General features: G+C 39.7%; 1 protein-coding gene across 2 annotated transcripts in view; it reads left to right on the top strand.

Annotated features, from left to right (window-relative positions):
* tmem192 (transmembrane protein 192) overlaps positions 1 to 22,660 on the top strand; it is a 59,333-nt gene extending 36,673 nt beyond the window's left edge. The window contains exons 4-6 of one of the 2 annotated variants that reach the window (XM_072255912.1): positions 13,538 to 13,669; positions 18,366 to 18,474; positions 21,700 to 22,660. In XM_072255912.1, coding sequence (XP_072112013.1) covers positions 13,538 to 13,669; positions 18,366 to 18,474; positions 21,700 to 21,823 — 365 coding nt within the window. In that variant the 3' untranslated portion in view covers positions 21,824 to 22,660. The remainder of the gene's footprint in view (positions 1 to 13,537; positions 13,670 to 18,365; positions 18,475 to 21,699) is intronic. The other variant, XM_072255914.1, reaches the window with a different exon arrangement.
* Positions 22,661 to 27,058: the final 4,398 nt, after the last annotated feature.

Below are 27,058 nucleotides of genomic sequence, written 5' to 3'. Positions count from 1 at the left end.
AGGTTAGGCAATGCCAAACTACCATCTTACTTGGATTTCTGTAAATATTTTTTAGTTAATCTGGGATTTTTGTTTTGCCTATATAAGAGGAAATTTTGGAATCAGTAGTATCAAAAAAAATTTAGGAATAAAAATTGGTATCGTTTGAAATAAAGATAAAAATTTAAGTAAAATAATCATTTTAATAGCATTGATTCGGCCAATCAATGATAGTGACAATGGGGACCACTTAGTAATCAGTTGTTTAATCTGATTAACAGTAAAAGCTTGAAATTGAATACTTAAGTCTCTTAGTAATTTTAACTCCTAAATAAGTAAAATAGTCAGTAGTCACTCTAAATGGAGAATTTCTATAAATGGGAATCTGCATATTTAATGGAAAAAGTTCACTCTTACCTAGGTTCAGTTTATAACCAAAAAAACTATTAAACTGAGCAAGCAAAGTTAATACTGCCGGAATAGACTTTCCTGGGTTAGAAATATACATCGTCTGCATATAGTGATAATTTATGAGTCTCATTTTCGTGGGTAATGCCATATATATTAGGGGAGTCACGAATAGCAATAGCTAGCGGTTCCAAAGCAATATTAAATAGTAGTGGACTAGGAGGACAACCCTGCCTAGTACCATGAACAGATGGGGGAAAAAAAGGGGATCTTTGATTATTAGTAAATCCCGAAACCAAAGGGACCAATGTCCAGTTTAATCCAAGATATAAATATTGAACTAAAATTAAATTTCTCAAGGGTGTTAAATAAGTATGTCCATTCAACTCTGTCAAAAGCTTTCTCAGCGTCCAATGAAATAACACATTCTGGAAGGTGTATAAATGATATTCATTAATCTCCTAATGTTAAAAGACGAGTAACGATTTTTAATAAATCCAGTCTGATCAGCAGAAATAATTTGAGGTAATACATTCTCCAATCTCATTGCCAGTATTTTAGAAAAAATCCTTAGAATCAACATTCAGCAAAGATATAGGCCTATAAGATGCACATTCAATAGGATCCTTATCTTTTTTGAGAATTAGGGAAATAGAAGCTCAATAAAAAGATTATGGTAATTTACCTGTAGATACTGCATCCCTAAAAACTCTACATAACCAAGGAGTCAGTGTAGTAGAGAAAAATTTTTTAAATTCTGCTGTATATCCGTCTGGGCCAGGTGCTTTACCTGAGTTCATCAGAAAAATAGTATTCTTTATTTCCTCTACTGTAATAGCTACGTCTAGTTTGGAATGTTTATTAGATGATAATTTTGGAATATTCAATTTCTTTAAAAATTCATACATTATAGTGGAGTCATCAGGAAATTCTGATTGCTATAAGGAGGTATAAAATTCTTGAAAGGACTTATTAATCTCGTCATGGTCAACTGTCAAAGTGCCATCTTGTTTACGAATCTGTCGTTTAACCGAGGCCAATTTCAATTGATTAGCCAATAATTTCCCAGTTTTATCACCATGTGTGTAAAACTGACTCTTAGTCTCGATTAATTGACTTTCAATCAAAGATGATAATAAGAGATGATATTCCACTTGAAGTTCAACTTTCTGTTTATAAAGCTCCTGATGAGGGGCTATAGAATATTTCTTGCCAATTTCTTTAATCTTGTCAACCAGTTTAAGTATTTCATTATTAGTTCACTTTTTTAATCCAGCAGTATATGAAATAATTTGTCCACGAATATATGCTTTAAAAGTATCCCATAATGTCCCACTGGAAATATGCCCATAAATCCTATCTCTAAGAATCTTTTCCAGCAGCTTCCCCACCACAGACATAAGGCTCACTGGTCTATAATTACCCAGACTATCCTTACTACCTTTCTTTAACAAGAGGACAACATTCACCTCCCTCCAATCCTCCGGTACCATTCCCATGGACAACGAGGACATAAAGATCCTAGCCAGAGGCTCAGCAATTTCTTCCCTCGCCTCGTGGAGCAGCCTGGGGAATATTCCATCAGGCCCCAGGGACTTAATCATCCTAATGTATTTTAACAACTCCAACACCACCTCTCCCTTAATATCAACATGCTCCAGAACATCAACCTCACTCATATTGTCCTCACCATCATCAAGTTCCGTCTCCTTGGTGAATACCGAAGAGAAGTATCCATTGAGGACTTCACTCACTTCCACAGCCTCCAGGCACATCTTCTCACCTTTATCTCTAATCGGTCCTACCTTCACTCCTGTCATCCTTTTGTTCTTCACATAATTGAAGAGTGCCTTGGGGTTTTCCTTTACCCTACTCACCAAGGCCTTCTCATGACCCCTTCTTGCTCTTCTCGGCCCCTTCTTAAGCTCCTTTCTTTCTACCCTATATTGGTCCTGCTGAAGAGTTTCAGCCCGAAACATCAACTGTACTTTCTTTTTCCATGGAAGCTGCCTGGCCTGTTGAGTTCCTCCAGCATTTTGTGTGTGTTTCTCAGATTTCCAGCTACTGTAGATTTTCTCTTGATGGTGGTAGAAAACACCACTCTATAACTACAATGTCCAAAGTGTCATCAATTTATAGTTGGAAAGAGGAGAAAGCTTGGGGTTTTGCTGGGGCAAAAGCAGGCTTAAACAATCATTTTATCTTATAGTTCTGTAGTGACAGAAGAGGTCAATGTCATGTCAAGCTCTGAATGCATTGGTATGAGGACGTAGGGATAAAACTGTGAACTGATCATTGGGGTTCAGAAAGGAATAGTCAGAAAAGGTGGTTAAACTTTTCAGGATTTCTCTAAGGCATGGGAAATAGCCGTTTCTTTATGTCATTCAAATGTGGAGCTGACTTGCCTTTTCTCTTTGTTAGCATGGCCTGGCCTGTCTAGCTTTTCATACAGTTTGTCATTCCAGAATTTTTCGGGTTAAGTTCTTTTGTAACTTCCTTCTAACTGCCTTTAACAACCTCCAGCTACAGCTTATCTCCATGGCAATCGTGGCATTGCTTAAGAACAACATTCCCTTTGACCTGTGCACACTCCCCCATCCTCACCAGAACTGAAAACTAAATAATACCACATTCCTAGATCTTGACAAAGGGAACTCAATCTGAAACATTAACTCAGTTTTTCTTTGTATAGATGATGACTGACCTCCACAGCCTTTCCAGCATATTTCTGTTTTATTACAAAAGGGATTCCTGCATCCCGGCATTGTTTTAGTGTTAATAGCTAGTGTTTGATGTGATTCAATAGAATGAACAAGGTGTTAAAGAATAAAATTGTAAAACAGAACAAATTGAATGCAAAACTTTTCTTGTTTATGACTCTGTCCAGAAAACCTCATGTACCTTCCACCTTAGATTTTGGCCTAAAGCGAAATTATTGGTTATGGATTATAGTGAAGTTCAGATTAATTATGAATTTATTAATTGACACAGCAGGCTTGAGGGATTGATTGTATGGCCAATGCCTCCTCACGGGTCTACAATTATTAAAAATACCAGAAATGGGAAAGAAGTAGACTCTGTTCCTCATGTGCTGGGTTCAGGAGGCTTTCATCTTTTAAAATTCTTTTTAACCAGGTTTGTCTTGGGTAAATTTGGATCAATTAGGTACTTGATAGGAGACACCACGGCATAATCTGGGCCTTTAATTGCAAACTTGACTAAATAGTCTAGTCATGGAGCAATATTTCACAGAAACAGGCCTTTTGGCCTGACTTTGTCCATGTCCACCAAGTTCCCATCGAAGCTAGTACCGTGGTGTGCATTTGGCCTCTAAGCCTTTACTATCCAAATGTCTTTTAAATGTTGTTATTGTAGTTGCCTCAACCACTTCCTCAGACGGCTCATTGCACATAAGCCAGTCTCTGCATGAAGAATTTAATCGTCATATTCCTTTTAAATCAGAATCCGATTTGTTATCACAAACGAGAAAATCTACAGATGCTGGAAATCCAAGCAACATGCACAAAGTGCTGAAGGAACTCATCAGGCCAGGTAGCATCTGTGGAAAAGAGTAAACAGTCGACATTTCGGGCTGAAACCTTTTGACAGGCCCTGAAGAAGGGTCTCGGCCCAAAAGGTCAACTGTACTCTTTTCCATAGATACTGCCCGGCCTGCTGAGTTCCTCCAGCATTTTGTATGTGTTGCTCAGATTTATTGCCACTTATATGCCATGAAGCCTAATCAATGTCTTGTACAACTTTTGCAAAATATTCTAGCTCTTGTACTCGATGCCCTGACTGAAGGCCAACTTGCCAAATGTCATCTATACAACACTGTCTACCTGTGGTGCCACTTCAAGGGAACCATCTACTTGAACTCCAAGGTCCTGTTGTTCTACAGCACTTCTCAGGCCTCTCCTGTTCACTGTAAAAATCCTACTCTGGTTTTACTTTCTGAAATCCAGATCCTCCCCATTATCTGGACTGAACTCTATTTGCCATTCCTTGGCCTATTTAACTTGCTGATCCAGATCCTCTTGTCATTTCTGGTAACATTTTAACTGTACCACCTATTTTAGTATCATCTGCAAACTTGCCACATCTTGTACAAGCGTATTTAAATCGTTTATGTAAATAACAAACTACAATGGGCTCAGCACTGATCCCTATGGCACAGGCCTCCAGTCCAAGAACAACCTGGCATCAGCATATTGTGTATCTATGTAGCTAGTTCTCCCTCAATTTCATGCAATCTAGCCTTCCAAATTACATGTTTTTAGGGTTTATTCATTGAATAGTTAATTGCACAATATTCAAATATGGTGTCTTTTCTCTTAATCTGCAGCTGACTGAATTTGTCATTGCTTCGTGATTCTGTAGTAAAACTACAAATGACATTTTCGAAAGCTGGGTCAACAACCATCATGTTTTCATAGAAACTGCAAGACGGAACGTTGGTCTTTTGTGCTTGTGCATGTATTATCTAACTTTTTTTTAAAGTTCATTCCTTCTAAAATTTTCAAATGTAACTTCCAATATAAATTGGGCATGGAAATGGATGCCGACTTAGAGTTCATTTACTACTGTTATTCAGAAAAATTCTCCTCTACTCCCAAGTGATTAACCCTACATCTTTTCTCTTTCTTTGATTCAGCAGCCTGTGGAAATCGTTAAGGTTTCCGAATGTAACTCTTGAGCATTTTAAGAATGCCCCAATATCATTCTTATAATGAAGGTCTAATAAACCCATTTTCTTATGTTAATCTTTTTTTTAACTTGGATTCTCATATTTCTAAGATCTGCATATGCCTCTACCCCTTATTTATAATGGCACTTCTAGTAACAGTAAAGCTTTTCCTTGGGTGTGTTTACATCTTTTTGGAATTTCAGTTTTTACCCCTCTCTGTGTCTCCTGCAGTTTTTTCCTAACTTTGGTGAGGCATGCCAGGTAAAGAGCAAATTGGTATAAACACATCACTGCATCCTATTTTCCATTTGGTGCTTGTTGACTTGGCAATAATCCATGCAGAGATATTGGAGAAGAGAAGTCCTGACGTTACTAACACTTCTCAATCCTACCTCACCTTGTTGCAAAACAAATCTGAAATTACCATACTCTATATCTTTCTCTGGTGGGAATCTTGCACATATTAGGCCTGAAGGTAATAGCCATTTGGGTAATCTTTTAATTGTATTCTATCTTAACCTTTTTATGTGGTGTTTGGGTGGGGCATGGGAATGCATAATGCAGGATGTGGTATTTTACTGAAGGGAACTTGAGCAAAAAAAATGTTCAAATGAGTTTGGGTTTTGCTGTTGCAGCCAGTGATTCAACTCCAGATTCAATTAGTTGGATTTAGAAAGTTAGTACATTGCCAGTAATGATGACCACAAAGTTTATGGAATAGAAAATTACCTGATTTGCTTGTTCTTTTGAAGAAGGAAGTCTGTTGTTCTAGCCTTTTGAGACACATTATGGACATAAATTTTTGAAATAATCCCAGCAAGCTATTCAGTACTAGGGCAATTAAGCATGGACAATATTTACTTGTTCATTTTATACAGGACAAAATCTTGACTTAAAGATTTTTAAATTATTTTAGTAATTCTTTAATTCTAAAGTGCACATACTTGCAGACCAGATGTCCTCAGATGAGTTGAATTCTGCACAGAGATCTCTCTTATATATCTAATCAGGGCATTGGCTTTTCAAAATTCAAATTAGAATTCTGATTTTCCATATACAGTGGATTCCAGTTAATTGGGCCATCAGTTAATCAGGACAGCTGCTTATTTGGGCCAACTTTTAAAGTACAAAAATTAATCAGTGTTATGGCCTGAATTCCCTTTGTTCATTTGGGATACTATGCAGCTTAACTGAGACAGGAGGTTGCTGCTGAACAGCTTCTAACTAGTGTTAGTCACGTGCACTTGTGTGGCCATTAGAGACTGTACTCTGCTTAGAGTGAAAAGTTTGTAAATTGCATCAGCTGCATGTGCTTGTGTTATGATTTTCATTTAGGCCAACGGGTGCCAATCAAAAGATGTGGAATGGTGAACCACAGCAAAGTTCTGCGGGCTGCATACAATACTTGTAAATATACTTTTGAATTGCTCAAACTGCAACCTGCAGCATGTAACTTGCCTTTAAACAATGTACTTTTAACTCAACTTAGTGATCTACAAATTTCATGATCTTCTGAAGGGCTCAGCAGACCAAGCAGGTACGGCACTTTTAAGCAGGCGAAGGTTTGTTATCATGGCTGGAAGCGAGGCAGGAGGGGTTCTCCAAGCCAGGCTGAAACGCAGAGGAATGAGGTCCCCTCTACCCAGCATCTTGTTAGTAAATGTGCAGTCACTGGCGAACAAAATTGAGGACCTGAGAGCAAGATTTCTGTATCAGAGGGAAATGAGAGATTGTTGTGTTCTATGTCGGAACTAGACATGGTGTTCTCACAGCATGTATATACAGCATTCGGACCCAAAGGCTTCTCAATTTACAGAATGTACTGAACTGTTGATTCAGAAAAGGCAAAAGGTGGAAGTGGGTGTTTCATGATTAACTCCGATGTGGTTTTGCTGAACTTTTGTTTCCCCGATCTTGAACACCTAATAGTAAAATACCGCCAGTTCTATTTACCTAGAGAGTTCTCTTTCATAATCCCGACTACAGTTTACTTATTACCAGCAGTTGCCGTCTTCAAACAAGAAACAGTCCATCCCATAGTATTTCAAATCATAGTCGGTAACTTAAACCAGGTTTATTTGAAGACCCTGCCCAGTTATCATCAATATACAGTGGCATGCAAAAGTTTGGGCACCCCTGGTCAAAATTTCTGTTACTGTGAATAGCTAAGCAGATAAAAGATGACCTGATTTCCAAAAGGCATAAAGTTAAAGATGACACGTTTCTTTAATATCTTAATCAAGATTACTTTTTTTATTTCCATCTTTTACAATTTAAAAATAGCAAAAAAGAAAAAGGGCCTGAAGCAAAAGTTTGGGCACCCTGCATGGTCAGTACTTAGTAACACCCCCTTTGGCAAGTATCACAGCTTGTAACTGCTTTCTGTAGCTAGCTAAGAGTCTTTCAATTCTTGTTTGGGGGATTTTCGCCCATTCTTCCTTGCAAAAGGTTTCCAGTTCTGTGAGATTCTTGGGCCATCTTGCATGCATTGCTCCTTTGAGGTCTATCCACAGATTTTTGATGATGTTTAGGTCGGGGGACTGTGAGGGTCATGGCAAAACCTTCAGCTTGCGCCTCTTGAGGTAGTCCATTGTGGATTTTGAGGTGTGTTTAGGATCATTATCCTGTTGTAGAAGTCATCCCCTTCATCTGAACACCTATGCTCTGTCCGCAGCATCTCCCAGTGGCCACACATTTTAATTCCACATCCCAATCCCATTCCCATTTTGACATGTCTATCCACGGCCTCCTCTACTGTAAAGATGAAGCCACTCTCAGGTTGGAGGAACAACACCTTATATTCCGTCTGGGTAGCCTCCAACCTGATGGCATGAACACTGACTTCTCAAACTTCCGCTCATGCCCCACCTCCCCCTCATACCCCATCCATTATTTATTTTTATACACACATTCTTTCTCTCACTCTCCTTTTTCTCCCTCTGTCCCTCTGACTATACCCCTTGCCCATCCTCTGGGTTCCCCCCCCCCCACTTGTCTTTCTCCCTGGGCCTCCTGTCCCATGATCCTCTCATATCCCCTTTGCCAATCACCTGTACAGCTCTTGGCTCTATCCCTCCCCCTCCTGTCTTCTCCTATCATTTTGGATCTCCCCCTCCTCCTCCCACTTTCAAATCTCTTACTAACTCTTCCTTCAGTTAGTCCTGACGAAGGGTCTCGGCCTGAAACGTCGACTGTACCTCTTCCTAGAGATGCTGCCTGGCCTGCTGCGTTCACCAGCAACTTTGATGTGCGTTGCTTGAATTTCCAGCATCTGCAGAATTCCTGTTATTTGGTCATTTCATCTTTGTCTTTTTTACAGACGGTGTGATGTTTGCTTCCAGAATTTGCTGGTATTTAATTGAATTCATTCTTCCCTCTACCAATAAATGTTCCCTATGCCACTGGCTGCAACACAAGCCCAAAGCATGATCGATCCACCCCCGTGCTTAACAGTTGGAGAGGTGTTCTTTTCATGAAATTCTGAACCCTTTTTTCTCCAAACATACCTTTGCTCATTGCAGCCAAAAAGTTCTATTTTAACTTCATCAGTCAACAGGACTTGTTTCCAAAATGCATCAGGCTTGTTTGGATGTTCCTTTGCAAACTTCTGATGCTGAATTTTGTGGTGAGGAAGCAGAAAAGGTTTTCTTCTGATGACTCTTCCATGAAGGTCATATTTGTGCAGGTGTCGCTGCACAGTAGAATAGTGTACCACCACTCCAGAGTCTGCTAAGTCTTCCTGAAGGTCTTTTGCAGTCAAACGGGGGTTTTGATTTGCCTTTCTAGCAATCCTACAAGCAGTTCTCTCGGGAAGTTTTCTTGGTCTTCCAGACCTCAACTTGATCTCCACCGTTCCTGTTAGCTGCCATTTCTTAATTACATTACAAACTGAGGAAACGGCTACCTGAAAATGCTTTGCTATCTTCTTATATCCTTCTCCTGCTTTGTGGGCGTCATTTATTTTAATTTCCAGAATGCTAAGCAGCTGCTTAGAGCAGCCCATGGCTGCTGATTGTTGGGACAAGGTTTGAGGAGGCAGGGTATTTATAAAGCTTTGAAATTTGCATCAGCTGGCCTTTCCTAACGATGATTGTGAACAAGCCATAGCCCTAACAAGCTAATTAAAGTCTGAGACCTTGGTAAAAGTTATCAGAGAGCTCAAAGCTCTTGGGGTGCCTAAACTTTTGCATGGTGCTCCTTTCCTTTTTTTTCCATTCTAAAATTGTACAAAACAAAAATAATACACTAATCTTGCTTAAAATGTTGAAAAGAATGTTTCATCTTTAACTTTATGACTTTTGGAGATCAGTTCATCTACTTGCTTAATTATTCAGAGTAACAGAAATTTTGACCAGGGGTGCCCAAACTTTTGCATGCCACTATATAACTTGTAAAACCAGAGGTTCTAACACACCGGACCACTGTTATACTAAGATAAGGAATGCCAACCATTCCATGCCAAGAATGCATTTCAATAAATTGGATCACCAGGCTGTTCTTCTCCTACCTGCATCAGAGGCTAAAGAGCAAAGCTCCAGAGATTAGGAAACAAAGAGGTGGTACTATTATCTGTTATAAAGTTAAATCAAGTAATATGGGCTACAGCAGGGCTTCACTTCCAGATGAGCTCAATGTCTTCTATGCTTACTTTGACCATCAAAACATAAAAGAACCATTGCAAATTCCCACAGCCTCTGACGATCCTGTGATTTCAGTTGTGCGAGCAGCTTTCAGGAGGGTGAACTTATGAAAAGCATCTGGACAGCAAAGCTGTATACATCAGGATGCTCTTTACTGACTACAGCTCAGCATTCAATACCATCATCCCCTCAAAACTAATCAATAAACTCCAAGTCCTTGGCCTCAATACTGCCCTGTGAAATTGGATCCTGGATTTCCTCACTTGCAGACCCCAGTCAGGTCGGATTGGCTACAGCACAGGTGCATCACAAGGCTGTGTGCTTGGCCCCCAACTCTACTCACTTTATACTTGCAACTGTGTGGCTAAGCACAGCTTGAATGCTATAATAAAGTCTGATGACAACACCACTGTTGTTAGCCAAATCAAAGGAGGGAGATTGAAAATCTGTCTGAGTGGTACCATGGCAACAACCTCTCACTCAATGTCAACAAAAACAAGGAGCTGGTTATTGACCACAGGAGGGGGAAGCCAGAGTTCCGAGCCAGTCCTTATCAGAGGATCAGCAACTTTAAATTCCTCAGTGCCATTATTTCAGAGGACCTGAGCTGGGCCCAGCATGTAAGTGCAATTATGAAGAAAGCACAGCAGTGCTTATACCTCCTTAAGAGTTTGCAAAGATTCAGCAGAACATCTAAAACTTTAACAAACTTCTATAAATGTGTAGTGGAGAGTACATTGACTAGCTGCATTACAGCCTTGTATGGAAAAACCAATGCCCTTGAATAGAAAATCCTCCAAAAAGTGGTGGCTGTGGCCTAGTCCATTAAGGGTAAAGCCACTGAGCACATTTACATGGAACATTGTTACAGGAAAACAGTATTCATCATCGGGGACCCCCACCACCCTGGTCATGCTCTCTTCGTATTGCTGCCATCAGGAAGAAGGTACAGGAGCCTCAGGGTTCACACCACCAGGTTCAGGAACAGTTATTACACCTCAACCAACAGGCTGTTGTATCAGAGAGAATAACTTCACTCAACTTCACTTGTCCTATCACTGAACTGTCGCCACTACCATTGAGCTCACTTGCAAGGACACTTCATCTTATATTCTCAATATTAATTGCTTATTTATTTATTATTATTTCTTTGTGTATTTGCACAGTTATATTTTACACACTGGTTGAACGCCCGATTTGGTGTAGTCTTTTGGATTGATTCTATTGATCTATTATGGATTTATTGTATATGCCCACAAGAAAATGAATCTCAAGGTAGTATACGGTGACATATGTACTTTATTAATAAATGTCCTTTGAACTTGTTGGATTACAACATTATGCAGGAAAGCAATGAAGGCAATCCATTATCTGGACTAGGTGTCAGTGCTGATTTTGATCATTTACAGTCAATCAAAAGAACAGATCAGCGTACACTGGATGAATTTCACTGTTGTGACTTTTAGGAACTATACAGTTTTATCGTACTGCAGTGGTATTGGCAGTGTTCTAATTTTGTTTTCTGTATTTCATTTAAATAGCAGTTTAAGATGGCACTGGTGAATCTCAGCAAATTCTGGCCGTTGAAACAAGGAAAACAACTAAATACTTTTAATCACACTTTTTCTGGCAAACGATTATCACAAGTCTGTAACTTTAGACTTCAATGTAGCAGAAGTGAGGCAAGGCAGCGGGCCCATTGCTAAGAGTGAGGAAGACCCAAGGGTTGGTTGATTTTAAGCACTAATTGGAAAGTTTAGGTACAAGCTGAATTGAGGCAGTTGGGTTCAGTCCCCAGTCTGTATTGAAGCAGCCGAATCCAATGTTTGGATGAAGATTTAAGTGCCGGGCTGAACTGAAATGGTTGGGTACAGGCCGAATTGAGACAGCAGGGTCCAGGCCCCAGAGCGTATCGAAGAGACTGAACCTGATGTTTGGACAATGATTTAGATACCGGGCCAGATTGTAAGGGTCAGGGTGTCGGGGTCCAAGGTAAGGGGCAGGCGGTTCAGCTCGCTACTCCACTCTCTGTGGAACCAAGGATCTGTGGGCAAACTCTTTGTTGACTCCAGTTCAGAGCGCTATTTGTTGCATTTATTGTTTGCATGATTTGCTTTTTCCTTCTGCACATTGGGTGTTTTGACAGCCTTTTTTTTAAAAAGATGTTCTTTTGGGTTTCTCTGTTTGGTGGCTGCCTGTTAGATGAATCTCAAGGTTGTGTAATGTATACATACTTTGTTAATGTGCTTTGAACTTTGAAATACATAAGTTGTTTCTGAGTTAAAAACATAACTCTACTTCTATTTAACTATTTCCATAAAACTTTAGCTAATTGGGGCAGCTGCTTAATTGGACCAAAATATAATGGTCCCAAGTGTCCCAGGTAAAATCCACTGTATACTTCTGTGAGAATTCTCTTTTTAAAATTAATTTCTGTCCCTCTGATTCTGTAAAAAAAAATTAAAACTTCTGCTCCACCTTGTAATCACAACCTGATTTTAGAATCATTTGGATTTGATTTTGTTTCCCCTCTCCTTGCAAACTCTAAAAGTAATTTCAACCAGATAGTTGAAATGCAATTTGGGTCATTAGCTGGTTTAATCTATGGTAGGATAATAGAACATTGATGTCATTTTTTTAATTATAAATTGTCTCATATCTTTGAAAGATTTGTCAGTTCCTGTCTCTGCGGTGGATATACTTAATTAAACAGAACCACCCCTTTGTATTCTATCTTGAAGTCCCATGATAGAGCCTCCTTGTTGTTGTTGACTTTTGTCCACCCAGCAATCTTCTTTCAAAGTCTTTTTTCCCCCCTAACTATTCTGTTGTGAAATCCTGAGATAAACATGTGCAAAGGGAGAAAAAATCATTTTGGCTTTATAGTCAAATCATCAGAATTACTTAAACTCTGGGAAAGCACACTTTAATTTTTATATTCTCTTCATCTTTCACTTGACTTCTTGGGTGTGTATCTCTTTATCTTCGTTTCTTAGTTTTGCTCTGTTAGCACTTAACATAGCGCACCTGCTTGTTTTCTACAAACCTGATTACCTCTTTCATCTCAGCTTTTTGCATGTTTGTACTGTTTATCTCTGGGGTTTCTTTCTAGTGTCTTTTTAAAAGGATAATCTACCTACTACTTTGACTTGTTTTTCTTAAGCTTGTCTCAGTATCCCTTACTTCCTGTATGCTTCCTGTTCCCGGCACCTTTTATTCTCAAGATTCATGTTCTCATTCCATGTTTCAATTTAAATAATTTAAAATTAATTGATTTCTTTTTACAAATTTACATTATGGAAGGAATACATATCACTTTGCAAAAACTGGCAGAGTATGTTCAATAGATTCTGTTTTGTAAGATTTCTTATACAGCAGTTAATGAATAGAGACACTGTAAAGTTAAATGGGTAATAAGGCACCACTGGATACTCCTGACTCAACATTTATAGCCTCAGATGGGATTAGGAGTGGAAATATGGCTATCCAGTGGCTTGGGCTGGCACATGTACAACTGTAAAAGATGCACAATTTTCCATGGCCACTTCCCCCCTCTTTTCCCCCTCCCCCCTTACCTCCATAGTGCAGCAAAGGCTGTTTGTGCCTGGGGACTCATCCCTCCCAAAGGGAAAAGAAGTGAAGTTATTAAGAGACTTTGCATTTTATTTCAGTGGCTAATTCAGACTTTCTAATTATATACTCTAAAATATTTGTTAAAACAAATTTTCATGAAACAGAATCTTATTTTCTCTCTGTAATTTATGCACTGGAAAAATATGTATTTGAGAAAGATTTACTGATAAACTTGTATTTTTATATATAGGAACTGCAGTTATCCTACTTATACTTGCGGTGCAGCTGTCTCTTGAACTGAAAGGACTCTTGATATACGTAATTCTTGGAGTCTTGACAGTGGAGCTTTTCTGTTCCTCAGCATGCCTCGTCATTTACACAGGTGAGCTGGGAGAAAAGAAGCCAGTATTCCCTGCTGTGTACTTACAAAGTTGCAGTTACAATAGGCATTGCAATAGATTTAACAAGTCTATTTACAAATGAATAATTCCCATTCCCATCCTTCCTAAACTTCACCCTTTCCTGCTTTTCTTAATTAAAAGGCAAGAAATTTGCTTTTGAAAGAATGTTTGCCTCCATTCACTGCTCTTGCCCCTTTTCCCAGAGTAATTTAACAGTAATATATTCATAAACCAGGACAAAAACAGGAGCAAATTGCATCTTTTGACTTGTCCTGATTTCACATTAGAGGTAGATTGGTCTGGCAGCTGTTACTACATGGAAAAACAAAACTTGTACTGCAATGACATAATATCCAGAAAATAATGAATTAGCATGTGTATCATGACTATCGGATATGGACGTGATATTTGATAAGTGTGTTCCATTCACCCCTACACATGCATGTCAGTGAGGGATATTCACTACACTACTTTGATGGTCTGCACTGGATATTTTAGAGGTTGGCTTGCCTGACACGACAATCTAAACCCAAGATGCTTTTTAATTTGCATGGTAAAACATTTGGGTTTTATGTGAACCTTGTTTAATTGCAAATTTGCTTGCATATCTGGTAATCTTTTTAATCTAATTCAAACTGCAAGTAAAGGCTAAACAATGTTCTTGTATTTCTCTGAATCATTGCAACTGAACAACCTGAGCTTACTAAAAATTAGAGTACCCCACTTAGAGTACTGTGCTGTGTTCTGGTTGCCTCACTACAGGAAGGATAAGGAAACCATAGAAAAGGTACAGAGGAGATTTACAAGGATGTTGCCTGGATTGGGGAGCATGCCTTATGAGAATAGGTTGAGTGGAGGATGAGAGGTGACCTGATAGAAGTGTATAAGATGATGAGAGGTAATGATCATGTGGATTTTTCCCAGAGGCTTTTTCCCAGGGCTGAAATGGCTAGCATGAGGAGGTACAGTTTTAAGATGCTTGGAAGTAGGTACAGAGGAGATGTCAGGAATAAGTTTCTTGCGCAGAGAGTAGTGAGTGCGTGGAATGGGCTGCTGGCGACGGTGGTAGAGGCGGATATGGTAGGGTCTTTTAAGAGACTCCTGGATAGGTACATGGAGCTTAGAAAAATAGAAATTACCTAGAGGATAGCCCTCTAAGGTAAGGATATGTTCGACACAACTTTGTGAGCCAAAAGGCTTGTATTGTGCTGTAGGTTTTTTTATGTTTCTGTGTCTATTTTTCAGTTTTATTTCCTTTTTAAATGCAAATCTGGATTCTCCTATTTTGACAGTTGGGTTTCTCAGCAAGACTCTTGCTGAACATTTTCAGGTACTTGCACAACGATTGTTAAAAATTGATGTTTAAAGTTTCCATTTTTACTTTCTATCAAGAGATTAACTACTCCCTTCAATTCCTAGATTTTACGGACTTAGTATTACTTGCAGTGACTTTTATAAAACTAAAAGTGGCCAAGTGGTTAAGGCGTTCATCCAGTGATCTGAAGGTCGCTAGTTTGAGCCTCAGCTGTGGCAGTGTGTTTGTGTCCTTGAGCAAGGCACATAACCACACATTGCTCTAGTGTCTGTGCGAGGAGTGGTGCCCCACACAGACTCCTAATCTGCTCCTTGTAAGGTGTGAAAATGCCCAACGCAGACCTCTTGAGGTATGAGTCAATGTTTCTCTCCCCCCCCCCCTTTATAAAACTAAATAGACTTTTTCTGGTGTATGGCAGTCAGCATTATCAAATTATATCTGATTATCTGTGCAGCTGGACTGTTCGCTATTTTAACCAACCCACAATATCCTCTAGATGTGATTTAGACTCTGTAGTCCTTAAATAATATTTTTGTACCTTTTATAGTTACCCAGGGTTTGTGATCTCTTCTTTGAAGATGATAAAGTAGACCAGAAGCAGTGTATGGGCTCAATTTAAAATTCCAGCACAGCAGACTGTCTAGTAACCTAATTCAAATCATATTTGGATTTTGGGGCTTTAACACTATTTTAATACAAATTAAGATAATTCAATTAAAGATGTTCTTTAGGAACAAAATGCTCCTTCTGGAAGAGGCTAAATTAAGTCTATCTAGACAGGCATGTGGTGCTCTAAATTTGGTTTTGTACACTTGCACATTTTTATTGCTGTTCAGCCGTCCAAAGGGTTTTCATGGCAAGATGCAGAAGTAGATTACCAGGCCTTTCTTCCACACAGGTGCTGCTGCCCAGGTTGGGACCCAGCTGGGTTTGAACTCAGCCTTGAAGTCCAGTGCTGATGCCACTACACCACCAGCTGACCCCTGCACTTGCACCTAGTCAACGCTAATCTTCACTCTTGGCCCAAAATACAGTGCTTTGGCATATACAATTGTTATTGCTGGACTAAAGGTTTTGATTGATTTTGAGATACAAACATGAAATACCAAATACCTTGTTACATGCTTCCAAAGTTCCTCACTGTTATATCTGCCAAACAGGCTTTCCATCATAGATGCCTTGCTTACACATTCACCTTCTGGGTCCTGTGGATCTCCTTATTTTTGAAAGGGAATGGACCAAGTTTAATTCTAACGGCCTTGCTTTTCAGGATAATTCCATCCAGTCTAAGAATCTGCCTCAGGTGTTCCCTACTCTTTTTGTCAATTTATTTCATTGACAGATTCTTTTCATCTTGGGAGCTTGTTGGTTAAAGTCGCCTCTCTTGCATTTTATCTAATGCTTCATGTTTCAATTTAAACAATAAATTTTGCTGTGTTACCTTTAATTTTTTTAAAATGCAAGCCAGTAAAGAAAAGCAAGTTTCTTTTTTTTGCCATGCCTTGCTGGCTGTTGAGACCTGTTACATTGCAAGTCGCTAAGCTGGTCCGCAGGTTTAGTAATTTATTGAAATATCAGGAATATAACTCTACACTAGTTATTCTGCATCTAATGTGTGATGTCTGAGTTAGTTCAAACCGATTGCCAAGAAGTGATTGATGATGGACTCAATTACTTTGAGATGTCCTTTTTAAACTAGTCTTTCACTGCAAGAACGTATTTTAAGTTTATTTACTAGCTCTACAATTTTTGTCCAAAGCCGGTGGATTTTAGCTGTGTTGCCATAGCCCTTTTTCACAAACATGTTATTTTCACTAGTAGTATGAAACTGATGGGAAGCCCAACCTGCCATTGAAACACTTTAGCCAGACCTCACCTAATATCCAACTACATTTATAAATTGAACCGCATGTACTTTCTGTAAATGTTTGTGCACTTAAATTAGCTCTCAACCTCTACCCATTTCTATTTATGTGTCAATTGGGGATTATTTTAAAATGGAATTAAATAGAAGCACAATTTAAAAAATAAAAACAGACATTCTCCAAGGTTCTACCTGTACAGAAAAAAATTTAAATGGGGGTGGACCTCATCAGTTCAGAAAAGCTATTATTGGTTTTGTCAAAGCACTTGAGATTAAAAGTGAATGAGAGCTGGAAATGGATTCTTAACAAAGTGAGTGGTTTAGAACTGAGAAACAACAAAATATGTAAGTACGAGAGCAGTAACTTGGGAGGAGAGAGAGCAGCGCGCCGTGTGTGTGCAGCCCTCTGGTGAAAAATGATATCGTATCCATTAAATAGGGGCTGTGGACAATTCTGATTTGATGGAGACGGACGTGAAAGCACAGAGGAACATCTGGAAAAATTTCTGAAACGCTCTTTCGCTGCTGTCGTTACTGCGCGGTGGGGAATCTTTTGGAGGGAAGGCCTCAAAATCCCCGGCTTTGCCTGCTGTTGGGCGACCGAGATGGAGGTCGAATCCTCAGATAGAGATGGCGCTCAGTACTCGGTGTCAGAGAGCTGATCAGAGCTCGAAGTTTTCGGATGACTCAGAGTCAGACTGTGGTTGGGTATGGCAGGGAGAGTTTTTCTTCCTTCTCCCGTCTGCATGAGCTGTGGGACATTTGAGAGACTTTGAACTTTTACTGTGCTCATGGACTTCTTCATCAAGTTATGGTATTGTTGCACTGTTGTAACTATATGTTATAATTGTGTGGTTTTGTCAGTTTTTTCAGTCTTGGTTTGTCCTGTGTTTTGTGATATCACACCGGAGGAAATATTGTATCATTTCTTAATGCATGCATTACTAAATGACAATAAAAGAGGACTGCGTGTCTTCATAATCTAATCTAACTACAGCCTCTCGTTAAGACTGAGAGGCTTTGGCATTGCAGCTGGAATATTTTGACTTCATCCACCCAGATGTCTGAATTGTATCCCTTAATCATGCACTGCAGTTGCTGTGATATGAATGAGATGAGGAGCCATGGACCCTATTGGCCTCAAAATCCTGCAACAGTAGATGATCTGTTACACTGTGTGATCCTTCAAACAGTCTTTGTGCAGTCTAAAGAAGCTGAAAATGTGGTGTTGGAGGAGCTCAGTCCCTTGACAGCTGGGCAGAAAAGTTGAGTGGAGAACCTCTGTGATTAATTTCAGCAATAGCTCAAATGAGAAAACGTAACAGAAGGTCCATCAGAGAAGAAAAGCTGTGTGAATGTTTATTATCCCTTTAGAAGCAGCTATGGTTTAATTTGCTCGTCATATTGATAAATGGCATTTTTATCTTGTAAAGAGGTGCGGGTTTGCTTTTTTTAAGAGTTTGCATTTGGAGTCTTCTAACTTGCTATTCTTTCACAGTGAGGATAACAAAGTTCAATAGAAGGAAACCTTGTCCTGACATCCAAGAGGAAGAGGGAAGACACAGATACCCTAATCGCAGTAACATTCTGTCAGAAACTGGATTCAGGTGAGTGTCTTGATGATTTTGTTAACTAGTTGGTACTAGGAATTTCAGCAATGGCAAAGTTAATGTTTTCTCCAGATCAAAGCATCACTTTGAGTATAATAGTTGTTGCTTCAGTGAGGAAGAGCAGAAACTGTCCATATTGGAAACAAGATCAAAGTGCTGGAAAGTAGGCATGTGCACGCCTTTTGACATCATATTAACTCCACTGATATGTTGTAAAAATAAACCAACATAAATTCTGAACATCTGTCTCTAATTTATAGGCTTGTAAAAATGTGAACCATTTTCAGATGGCTTGATATGTTAATGTAGTGTTTGTCTAGCCATGAAAGATTCCAGGTTTTAAATTTCCACTTGGTGAAGACTTAAACCCGTGCTAACCACAGCAATAAAGAGATGTTGAAACCAACCTTTATCCCTTATAGTTAGAGGAACAAGATCAAATTAAGACTGAGATGAGTGGAAAGGCAACATTACCAGCATTGAATGCAAGAGCATTAGTTATTGATTGCACTTACTTCCATACATATGGCTGCATTGACAGCTGTGGGATAGAATATGTAGAGCAAAGTGCAATAGGAACCTTGAAGTTTGATAGTACAATAGGATCAACAGATCAATTAGCATGGAACTCTTTCCTAATTGGGTCAAGCAAATAGGTATCAAAAAAGAGCAAGTGTTATGTCAATTAACCCTTTGGCTATTACAAAGGATTTTGAATCAATTTCATCAAACTCTTAACTTATTCAGAAATGTTCACCTAACAAAACATCCTTATATAATATACCAAGGGAGTTCAGAAGGGAGTCTTAGGCACGTACAGTACATGTAGCTAGGGTGCCCAAGAAGTTTGCACAGTACTGTAGTAATTTTGTGTATTGCACTGTACTGTTAGGGGGGGGCAAATTTCATCCCGATTTTTGATAGGAGTCTCTATTGTGGACTGAGTGGTAAGGGGGCCAGGAGAGGAGAATCATGGTTGGGAAAAGGGAGAGGGGAGGGAGCAAGAAGCACCAGAGAGACATTCTGTATTCATCAATAAACTAATTGTTTGGAATCAAATGACCTTCTCATAGCTACCTGGATGAAGCCTCTTTCCACTCTGTCACTTGTAAAAATGCCATCCTCTTCTCTCAGTTCCCCTTCTCTCCACCGCTCTTGGGATGAGACTTTTCATTCCAGAACTAGTGAAATGTCGTCCTCCTTTAAAGAAAAGGGCCTTCCTACCTCCACCATCAACATTGCCCTCACCCGTTTCTCTTCCATTCCTCGCCCCCCTGCCCTCACCCCCCCTGCCCACCACCCCACCAGGGATAGGGTTCCCCTTGTTTTACCTACACGTCAGTAGACTCCATGTTCAGCACCTAATTCTCCATAACTTCCACCATCTGCAACAGGATCCCACCAACAAGCACATCTTGCCCTTCTTCTCCACCCCCCCCCACTTTGTTTTCCACAAGGATAAGTACCAGGAGACCCTACTGATCTCTCTCCTGGTACTTATCCTTGCAAATTGAACAAGTGCCGTACCTGCCCCTACAACACCTCCCTGACTACTATTCAGGGCCCCGAAATGTCCGTTCAGGTAAGGTGACACTTCACCTGTGAGTCTGAGGTCAACTACTGTCTCTGGTGCTCGCAGTGTCGCCGCCTGTATATCGGTGAGTCCCAATGTAGATTGGGAGACTGCCTCGCCAAGCACCTATGCTCTATCCGCCAGAAAAAGTGGGATCTCCGGATGGCCACCCACTTCAATTCTACTTCCTATTTCAATTCTGGCATGTCAATCCATGTCAGTCTCCTCTATTACCATAATAAGGCCACATTCAGGTTGGAGGAGCAACACCTTATATTTTCTCTGGGTGGCCTCCAATCTGATGGCATGAACATTGATTTGTCAAACTAATGGTAATTACCCTGCCCCGCATTCATCATTCCCATTTCCCCCTCACCTTATCTCCTTGCCTGCCCATCACCTCCCTCTGGTGCTACTCCCCCTTCCCTTTCTTCCATGGTCTTCTACCCTCTCCTATCAGATCCCCCTTTCTCCAGCTCTTTATTTCTCTCAACTATCACCTACCACCTTGTACTTCCTCCCTCCCCCCACCACCTTGCTCTAACATCCCATCTTTTTTCACAGTCCTGATAAAGAGTCTCGGCCTGAAACGTCAACTGTTTTCTCTTTTCCATAGATGCTGCCTAGCCTGCTGAGTTCCTCCAGCATTTTGTATGTATGTGTGGATGTGGTGGGGGGTGGGGGGTGGGGGCTTGGATTTCCAGCATCTGCAGATTTTCTTATCCAAATGACCTTGTCTAGTGTCTCAGGGCTGAGTGTCTGCACCCGTGCCAGTGCTAGCCCCAGCCCCAGCCCCAGTCCCAGTCCCTGGTACTCCCTTCTCTTGACGCCTGTCTCACACCTGTCCTGTGGCACTCCACCTTCGCCATTCCCAGCATCCTTTGCTCCCACCAGATTTACAACCTTGCTGTCTATTGCACATTGATAAATACAGAACACTTGAAAACCCTAGGCACCCTAGTTCGTTCATGCTCTCTCTCTCTCTCTCTCTCTCTCTCTCTCTCTCTCTCTCTCTCTCTCTCTCTCTCTCTCTCTCTCTCTCTCTCTCTCTCTCGTTCTTCCCTTTCCACATTTCAACAAAATACCAGAATGTAAATTAGATACTGTACAATGCTGCATGTACAGTTAAAGGGGCTGTTGGGCATATGTAAAAGAATAAGCTGCAGGGATATTAAAAAATGAGGGAAAGGGAATGAATCGAGTGGAATTTCACCCAGGTTAGGGTTGGATAAGATGTGCAAAGTAATATATATATCTATCACAATGGAGCTTTTAATAATCAAAGCTAATTACTTTATCTGAGGCAAAGTTTGTGGTGGGGGGGGTGCAATGTTCAGGCAGGACTCTAGAGCTGAGAAATGTGGAGCAGTTTCACTGGGATAATTGGCCCCTACTGTCATTTCTTGTATTTTTGCTATTGTGAAGAAAAGCATGAAGTTCTTCTGGTTCCTGGATAATGTATATTCTTTGATCAAAGTCCTGAAAATAGGATGTTTTTTTTCCATCATTATGTGTGATGAACTGTGCACAAATTTCCTGCTGCTGCCCTGTTTCTGACTGATTACATTTCAAAAATGTTTTATTGATATTATACATGTAAAATTATGAAATGCTATTTTTAAATGAAAATGTTGAATTTTGTTCTGAAGGGATGGAACAAGCTTGGAAAATCTGGTCGAAAAGCAAGCAGACCTCATAGATTACTTAAAAATGCACAATGTGCAGTTAAGTAAAAAACTACTGGCCTTAATATCCCAGCAAGTGCGAGACTGAGTTTCGGAAAGCTCTAAAATCTAATGAAGGAATGAAAGAACGCACAGATGTGCTTTGAATCTTCAACCAGTGGGATATTTTCAAATGTGGAATTTGAGTGTAAATTGTTTAAGTATCTTGAAGTTGCCTTGTATTGATTTGGGAAGACGAAGTTTGCTACAAGCATCTTGTTTTCATTTTTAAACATCTGTTATATAAATCAATCATGGCAAAATTAGCATGGCAGATTTAACTTGCTGAACCTGTGCCAAAAGACCTTGTTGTGAACTATAATGCAGAATAATTCTGCATTTGTATGTGAAGATTTTTCTCCCCGTTTTTGCAATATTGACCTTCATTTGCTATAGCACTGTTGGAAGATTTGTCTTCTGAAAATGGTTTTCTTTAATAAATGTTTAAGCTATGAAGATGTAAAGAACATCAAGCTCCTCTTGAACTGTGCTGAGTATCTTAGTTTGAATTTGTGCTGATATGTTAGTCTCTTCAATACAATGATATGAACTTCTGGGGACCTGAGTACACATTTTTTTACTGATCTAAGAGGGTGGTGGGGGGTGGGGGGAAATTTTTCTATTTTGAAAGACTATGCTGATCAAGAATTTCAAATTAACCACTGTAATTCAGTAGTTTGTGAGAACAACTATATCCCAGTAAGATCGATCATTAAAGAAGAGCTGAGAACTGGACAATGTAGTACTTTTTGATTAATGAACTCCTGTAAACCTAGCTTTGCTTTTCTGTGCTATTTCCTTGAACAATGCTATTCTCAGAGTATTGTATTGAAACAGTACCTTGAACTTGTTTAATAAAGGACAGAGGTCTAATTACTGAAGCTTATTTAACCTTCATTAATTTAACTGATTTCCACCCAGATCCTGAAAGAAAAGGTGCTGAATAATGGTGAACTGTTACAGCTGAGAAAAATTTGTTTTATTTTACAATAGCATGATCTTGTTTAACTGGACTGGAATATAGATTACTAAGCCATGTACTTTTTGATTTTACAACTATTCAAATAGTAGTTCATCCACTTGATTACAGTTACAACAAAGTACTTAATTTAGTTGTCCTTTGTGGAAGGAAATAATTACCTGGAGTGAATTATGTTTACAATTTTGAGCATTTATTCAAAGTCCTGCTTCAATGATTTTTTTTATTGCATTTCCATTAGGAACTTTATTTTTCCATGTCTTGAGTGTATATTTGTTCACCAATTCAGACTCATGGTCTCTTCACTTCCTTGAAATAGTCCTTTTTAGTTTTCACCCCACCTCCGTAATAGTGATGCAGTAGCAGGGTGCTTGAAGTCCTTTGTGGTTTCACTGGTGATCTGTTTTGAGAAAGATAAACATAATTAAGACATCTATAATAATGCATTCTATGGAGTGTTATGTGAGCCTTCACTCATTATTTTTTGATCATGTCTTGAATGTCAAGTGTTCTTTTATCAAATCCTATCCTGTCCTTGCCCAGAGTCCACTTACAAACTTCCAGCAGGAGGTGCTGAATAGAACAATCAACATTGAAGCTCTTTCTAGCCTAGTGTTTTGAGGTTAGTTGTAGTATCTTCCTTGTTATAACTGTGATTTGCAAACCTGGTGTGGTTCAGGGATGAAACTCTTTCAGACAACGGTACATTTCCAGAAATTGGTGCAGAAGTAGATGCTTGAAATCACCAGCACAATTCTGGTAAAGTAGCAAGCAAGAACTTGGAATGCATAACCTGAGAAATAGAACATGTGTTTTATAATAATTAGTTGAATTGGCTACTACTGCTTTTTGTAGGTGATTAAAATATGAATGGCCTTTTCAGGCCCTAAGTCTATCATTCTGTTCAGTTAGAACATGGCTGCTCTCTACCTCATTCACTTACTTATCTTTGAATTGTATCCCTCAACATCCCATCCTTTCCTGATAAATACCCCTCAATCTCAGTATTGAAAATTACCATTTACTTTGTATCCTAGCATTTGAATTTGAATTAAGAGCAAACACTACGTTAACTCTGCTGAAGCTGCAAGTCTTAATGCTGGGTACTTAGGCCAATGTAGTATTGTTAAAGATACAAGATAGATTACTATTAATTATGGTCTTTTTGAAAAGTAAGGCATTTACCTTCATCAAATCTCTTGCACATTGAACAAAGTAACTTGCCCTTTGTTTCATTGAAAGGATTTGTGCTTAAATTCCTATGAGGTGGTTGTTACTACTTCACTATTGGGATAGGCAAATGTAGGACTTGGCCACATGTAGACTGAAACTACTTCCCTCCACCCTATGTTTCCATGTGTTTTGTTGCAAGTCTGCTGCAGATGGGCTGCACTAATGCATTGGGAAGATGGTAGTTAAATTACCAGACTAGTAATCCTGAACAAAAATCCAATGACCTGAGTTCATGCATTAATAACGATGAACATAAGCACCACGGACTTTTAATGAAAATCTGTACTGATTCTCCACCACTCTATAGGGCAGGAAAAGTGTCTTCCTTCATCAGTGTGGCCCACACTGTTTTGATCTAGTAAACAAAAATGTTTTTTGGCAGAATGCTCAAGCTGAAAAAGGATGAAACCAGAGAGATCATCCAGCATCAAATTTATGGGTAGCTGATCCCCTCTTTGATCTTAAGCTTACATTGACCTTGGAAAGTGCTCCTTGCAAGTCTAAATTGGGAGAGTTGTCCCGCACACTCGAGGCACAAGCTGACAGCAGTGACACTCATACAAACATATGCTAAGGATGAAATACCAAGTGAGTGTCACAATTCTACATTGTGTTCTGTCCTACCAGCAGGCTGAGTCACCAATGATGGTGGCAGTAGTGTACAGAAGGGAGGGAAAGGCCTTTCAACTCCAGACCACATGAAATCTTGTGGTATCGGGTCAAATGATGATGGAGAAACCTCATTGCTATCTATCATCCTCCCTCAAATGATGAATCTGTGCTTGTCCATGTAGAAAAATACTTGGAAAGAGCAGTCTCAAGGACACAGAGTGTACTCTGCATGATGGACTTCAGTGGTCATTGGCAGTGCTAGACTTGGTCTTAACGTGTCCGAGCCGATGGGATGAGTTTAAAATGACATCATGGTTGGTGCATCTTATGGGCCAAATGGCCTGTTCCTGTGTAGCAGGTGGTGGATGAATCAACACAGGGAGTTAATTTGCTTGATTTCATTGTCATCAATCTATATGAGGCAGATGCATCAATTCATTAGTCACTGCAAGTCCTTAAGGAGACAATATTGTACTGAGTATTTGCACCATCATGTTAAGTGCACTCTGTGGCCACTTTATATATACAGCTGTACACCTTGTAAATGCAATTATCTAACCAACTAATCATGAGGAAGCAACGCTAAATGAAAGCATGCAGCCGTGGTCAAGAGGTTCACTTGTTGTTCAGACCAAACATCAGAATGGGGAAGAAATGTGATTTAAGTGACTTTGACTGTGGAATGATAGTTGCTGCTAGACAAGGTGGTTTAAGTATCTCAAACTGCTGCTGTCCTGGGACTTTCATGCACAACAGTCTCGAGGGTTTACAGAGAATAGTGCGATTAAACCAAAAACATCCAGTGAGCAGTGGTTGTATGATTAAGTCAGATAACCACATGTTACAACAGTGGTGTGCAGAAGAACATCTCTGAACGCACATCACATTGAACATTGAAGTGGTTGGGCCACTGCAGAGGACCACAAACATACAGAAATACACTCTGATATATTAGGTACATAGTAAAATGGCCACTGGGTGTAGCACCACAACTACGATAAATTTACAGATCTGCCTACTGAAACTTGCATCTATGAGGAGCTGTGAACCATCGGCAACAAGGGGAATCTTCACCATGGTAATCTGTATCCTCATGTGCCTCTCTCTTCCATTACTGTCAAGCTAAAGAAACAACTTGTTCAACAAGGGGTGCAGATGACCAGACAAAACAAACAGTGATGAGGTGCCAGCCTACTTGCATACTGAATGGTGAAAACAGGATCTATTAGACTGACCTTAGCAACCTCACAACCAACAAACAAAATCAAAGCTCAACTATACTGCTACATCTAATTTTGAATACTGACGGTCAATTAAACAGCTTATAAATCTCTTTCATGGGGAGGCTCCAAGAACATTCCTATCGTTAATAATGACAGGCTCTACATGTTAGTATCAATGATCAGCCTGAAGCATTTGCAACTCTGCAGCTAAAGAGACGATTCACCTTGACTTCCCACCATTGTTCTGTTTTATTTTATGATTTTAGAGACAACTCCACGCTGTGTCGCTTCGAGCTGTGCCACCCCAGCAACCCCTGACAAACTCGATTAACCCTGACCTCATCACAGGACAATTTACAATGACCGATTAACCCATTCCGTACATCTTTGGACTGTGGGAGGAAACTGGAGAACCCAGAGAAAACCCACACATTGACTAGGGAGGACGTACAGAGATTCCTTACAGAGCAGTGCCGGAATCGAACTCCGCACTCCAACGAACCCTGAACTGTAGTAGCCGCACACTAACTCCTGTTGTAGAGTCTAATCTCGAGCTAGTTCACTCTAAGTAATATTGAGAAACAATGAGAGTACTGGGCACAGCAAAGGCAACATATGAACATTCATATGACCATGTGACTTAGGGCAGGAGTCATTCCCAAATATCTGCTTCACCTGATCTGATTGCAATCTTGCATTTGTGTTCCTGCCTATGCATGGTTACCTCTGTTTCCATCGCCTTGAGGAAGTGAGTTCTAAAAGTTCACAAATATCTGAAAAAATCCTGGTCCTAACTGGTGATTTTTTTTTTGAAGTGCTCCCTATTTGTGGATTCCTTCACAAGAAACATTCTCCACATCTACCCTTAAAGACCACTCAGGATCTTACAAGTCTCCATCAAGAAGCTTATACTGCTCTGAACTCCAGTGGATACAAACATCCCTCATAAGATATCATCTCTACCATAGATATTTTGTCTAGTAAACTCCCTCTCCCCCTTTCTGATGCATTAACATGCTTCCTTAAGTATAATGATCAATAAGGTACCCAGTACTTAACATGTGTTCCTGTCAATGTGTTACAAAACTGAAACATAAACTCCTTCCTCAATGGCCATAGTAATAAACATTTACATTCTGTTTGCTTTCTTAATTACTCAGTTCCTGCGTATACACTCAGCGGCTACTTTATTAGATACCCACTGAATAAATGTCACGGTCTTCTGTTGCTGTAGCCC

Source organism: Mobula birostris, chromosome 4, assembly GCF_030028105.1.
Source record: "Mobula birostris isolate sMobBir1 chromosome 4, sMobBir1.hap1, whole genome shotgun sequence".
NCBI classification, from domain to species: Eukaryota; Metazoa; Chordata; class Chondrichthyes; order Myliobatiformes; family Myliobatidae; genus Mobula; species Mobula birostris.
This window is presented reverse-complemented; position numbering and strand designations above follow the sequence as displayed.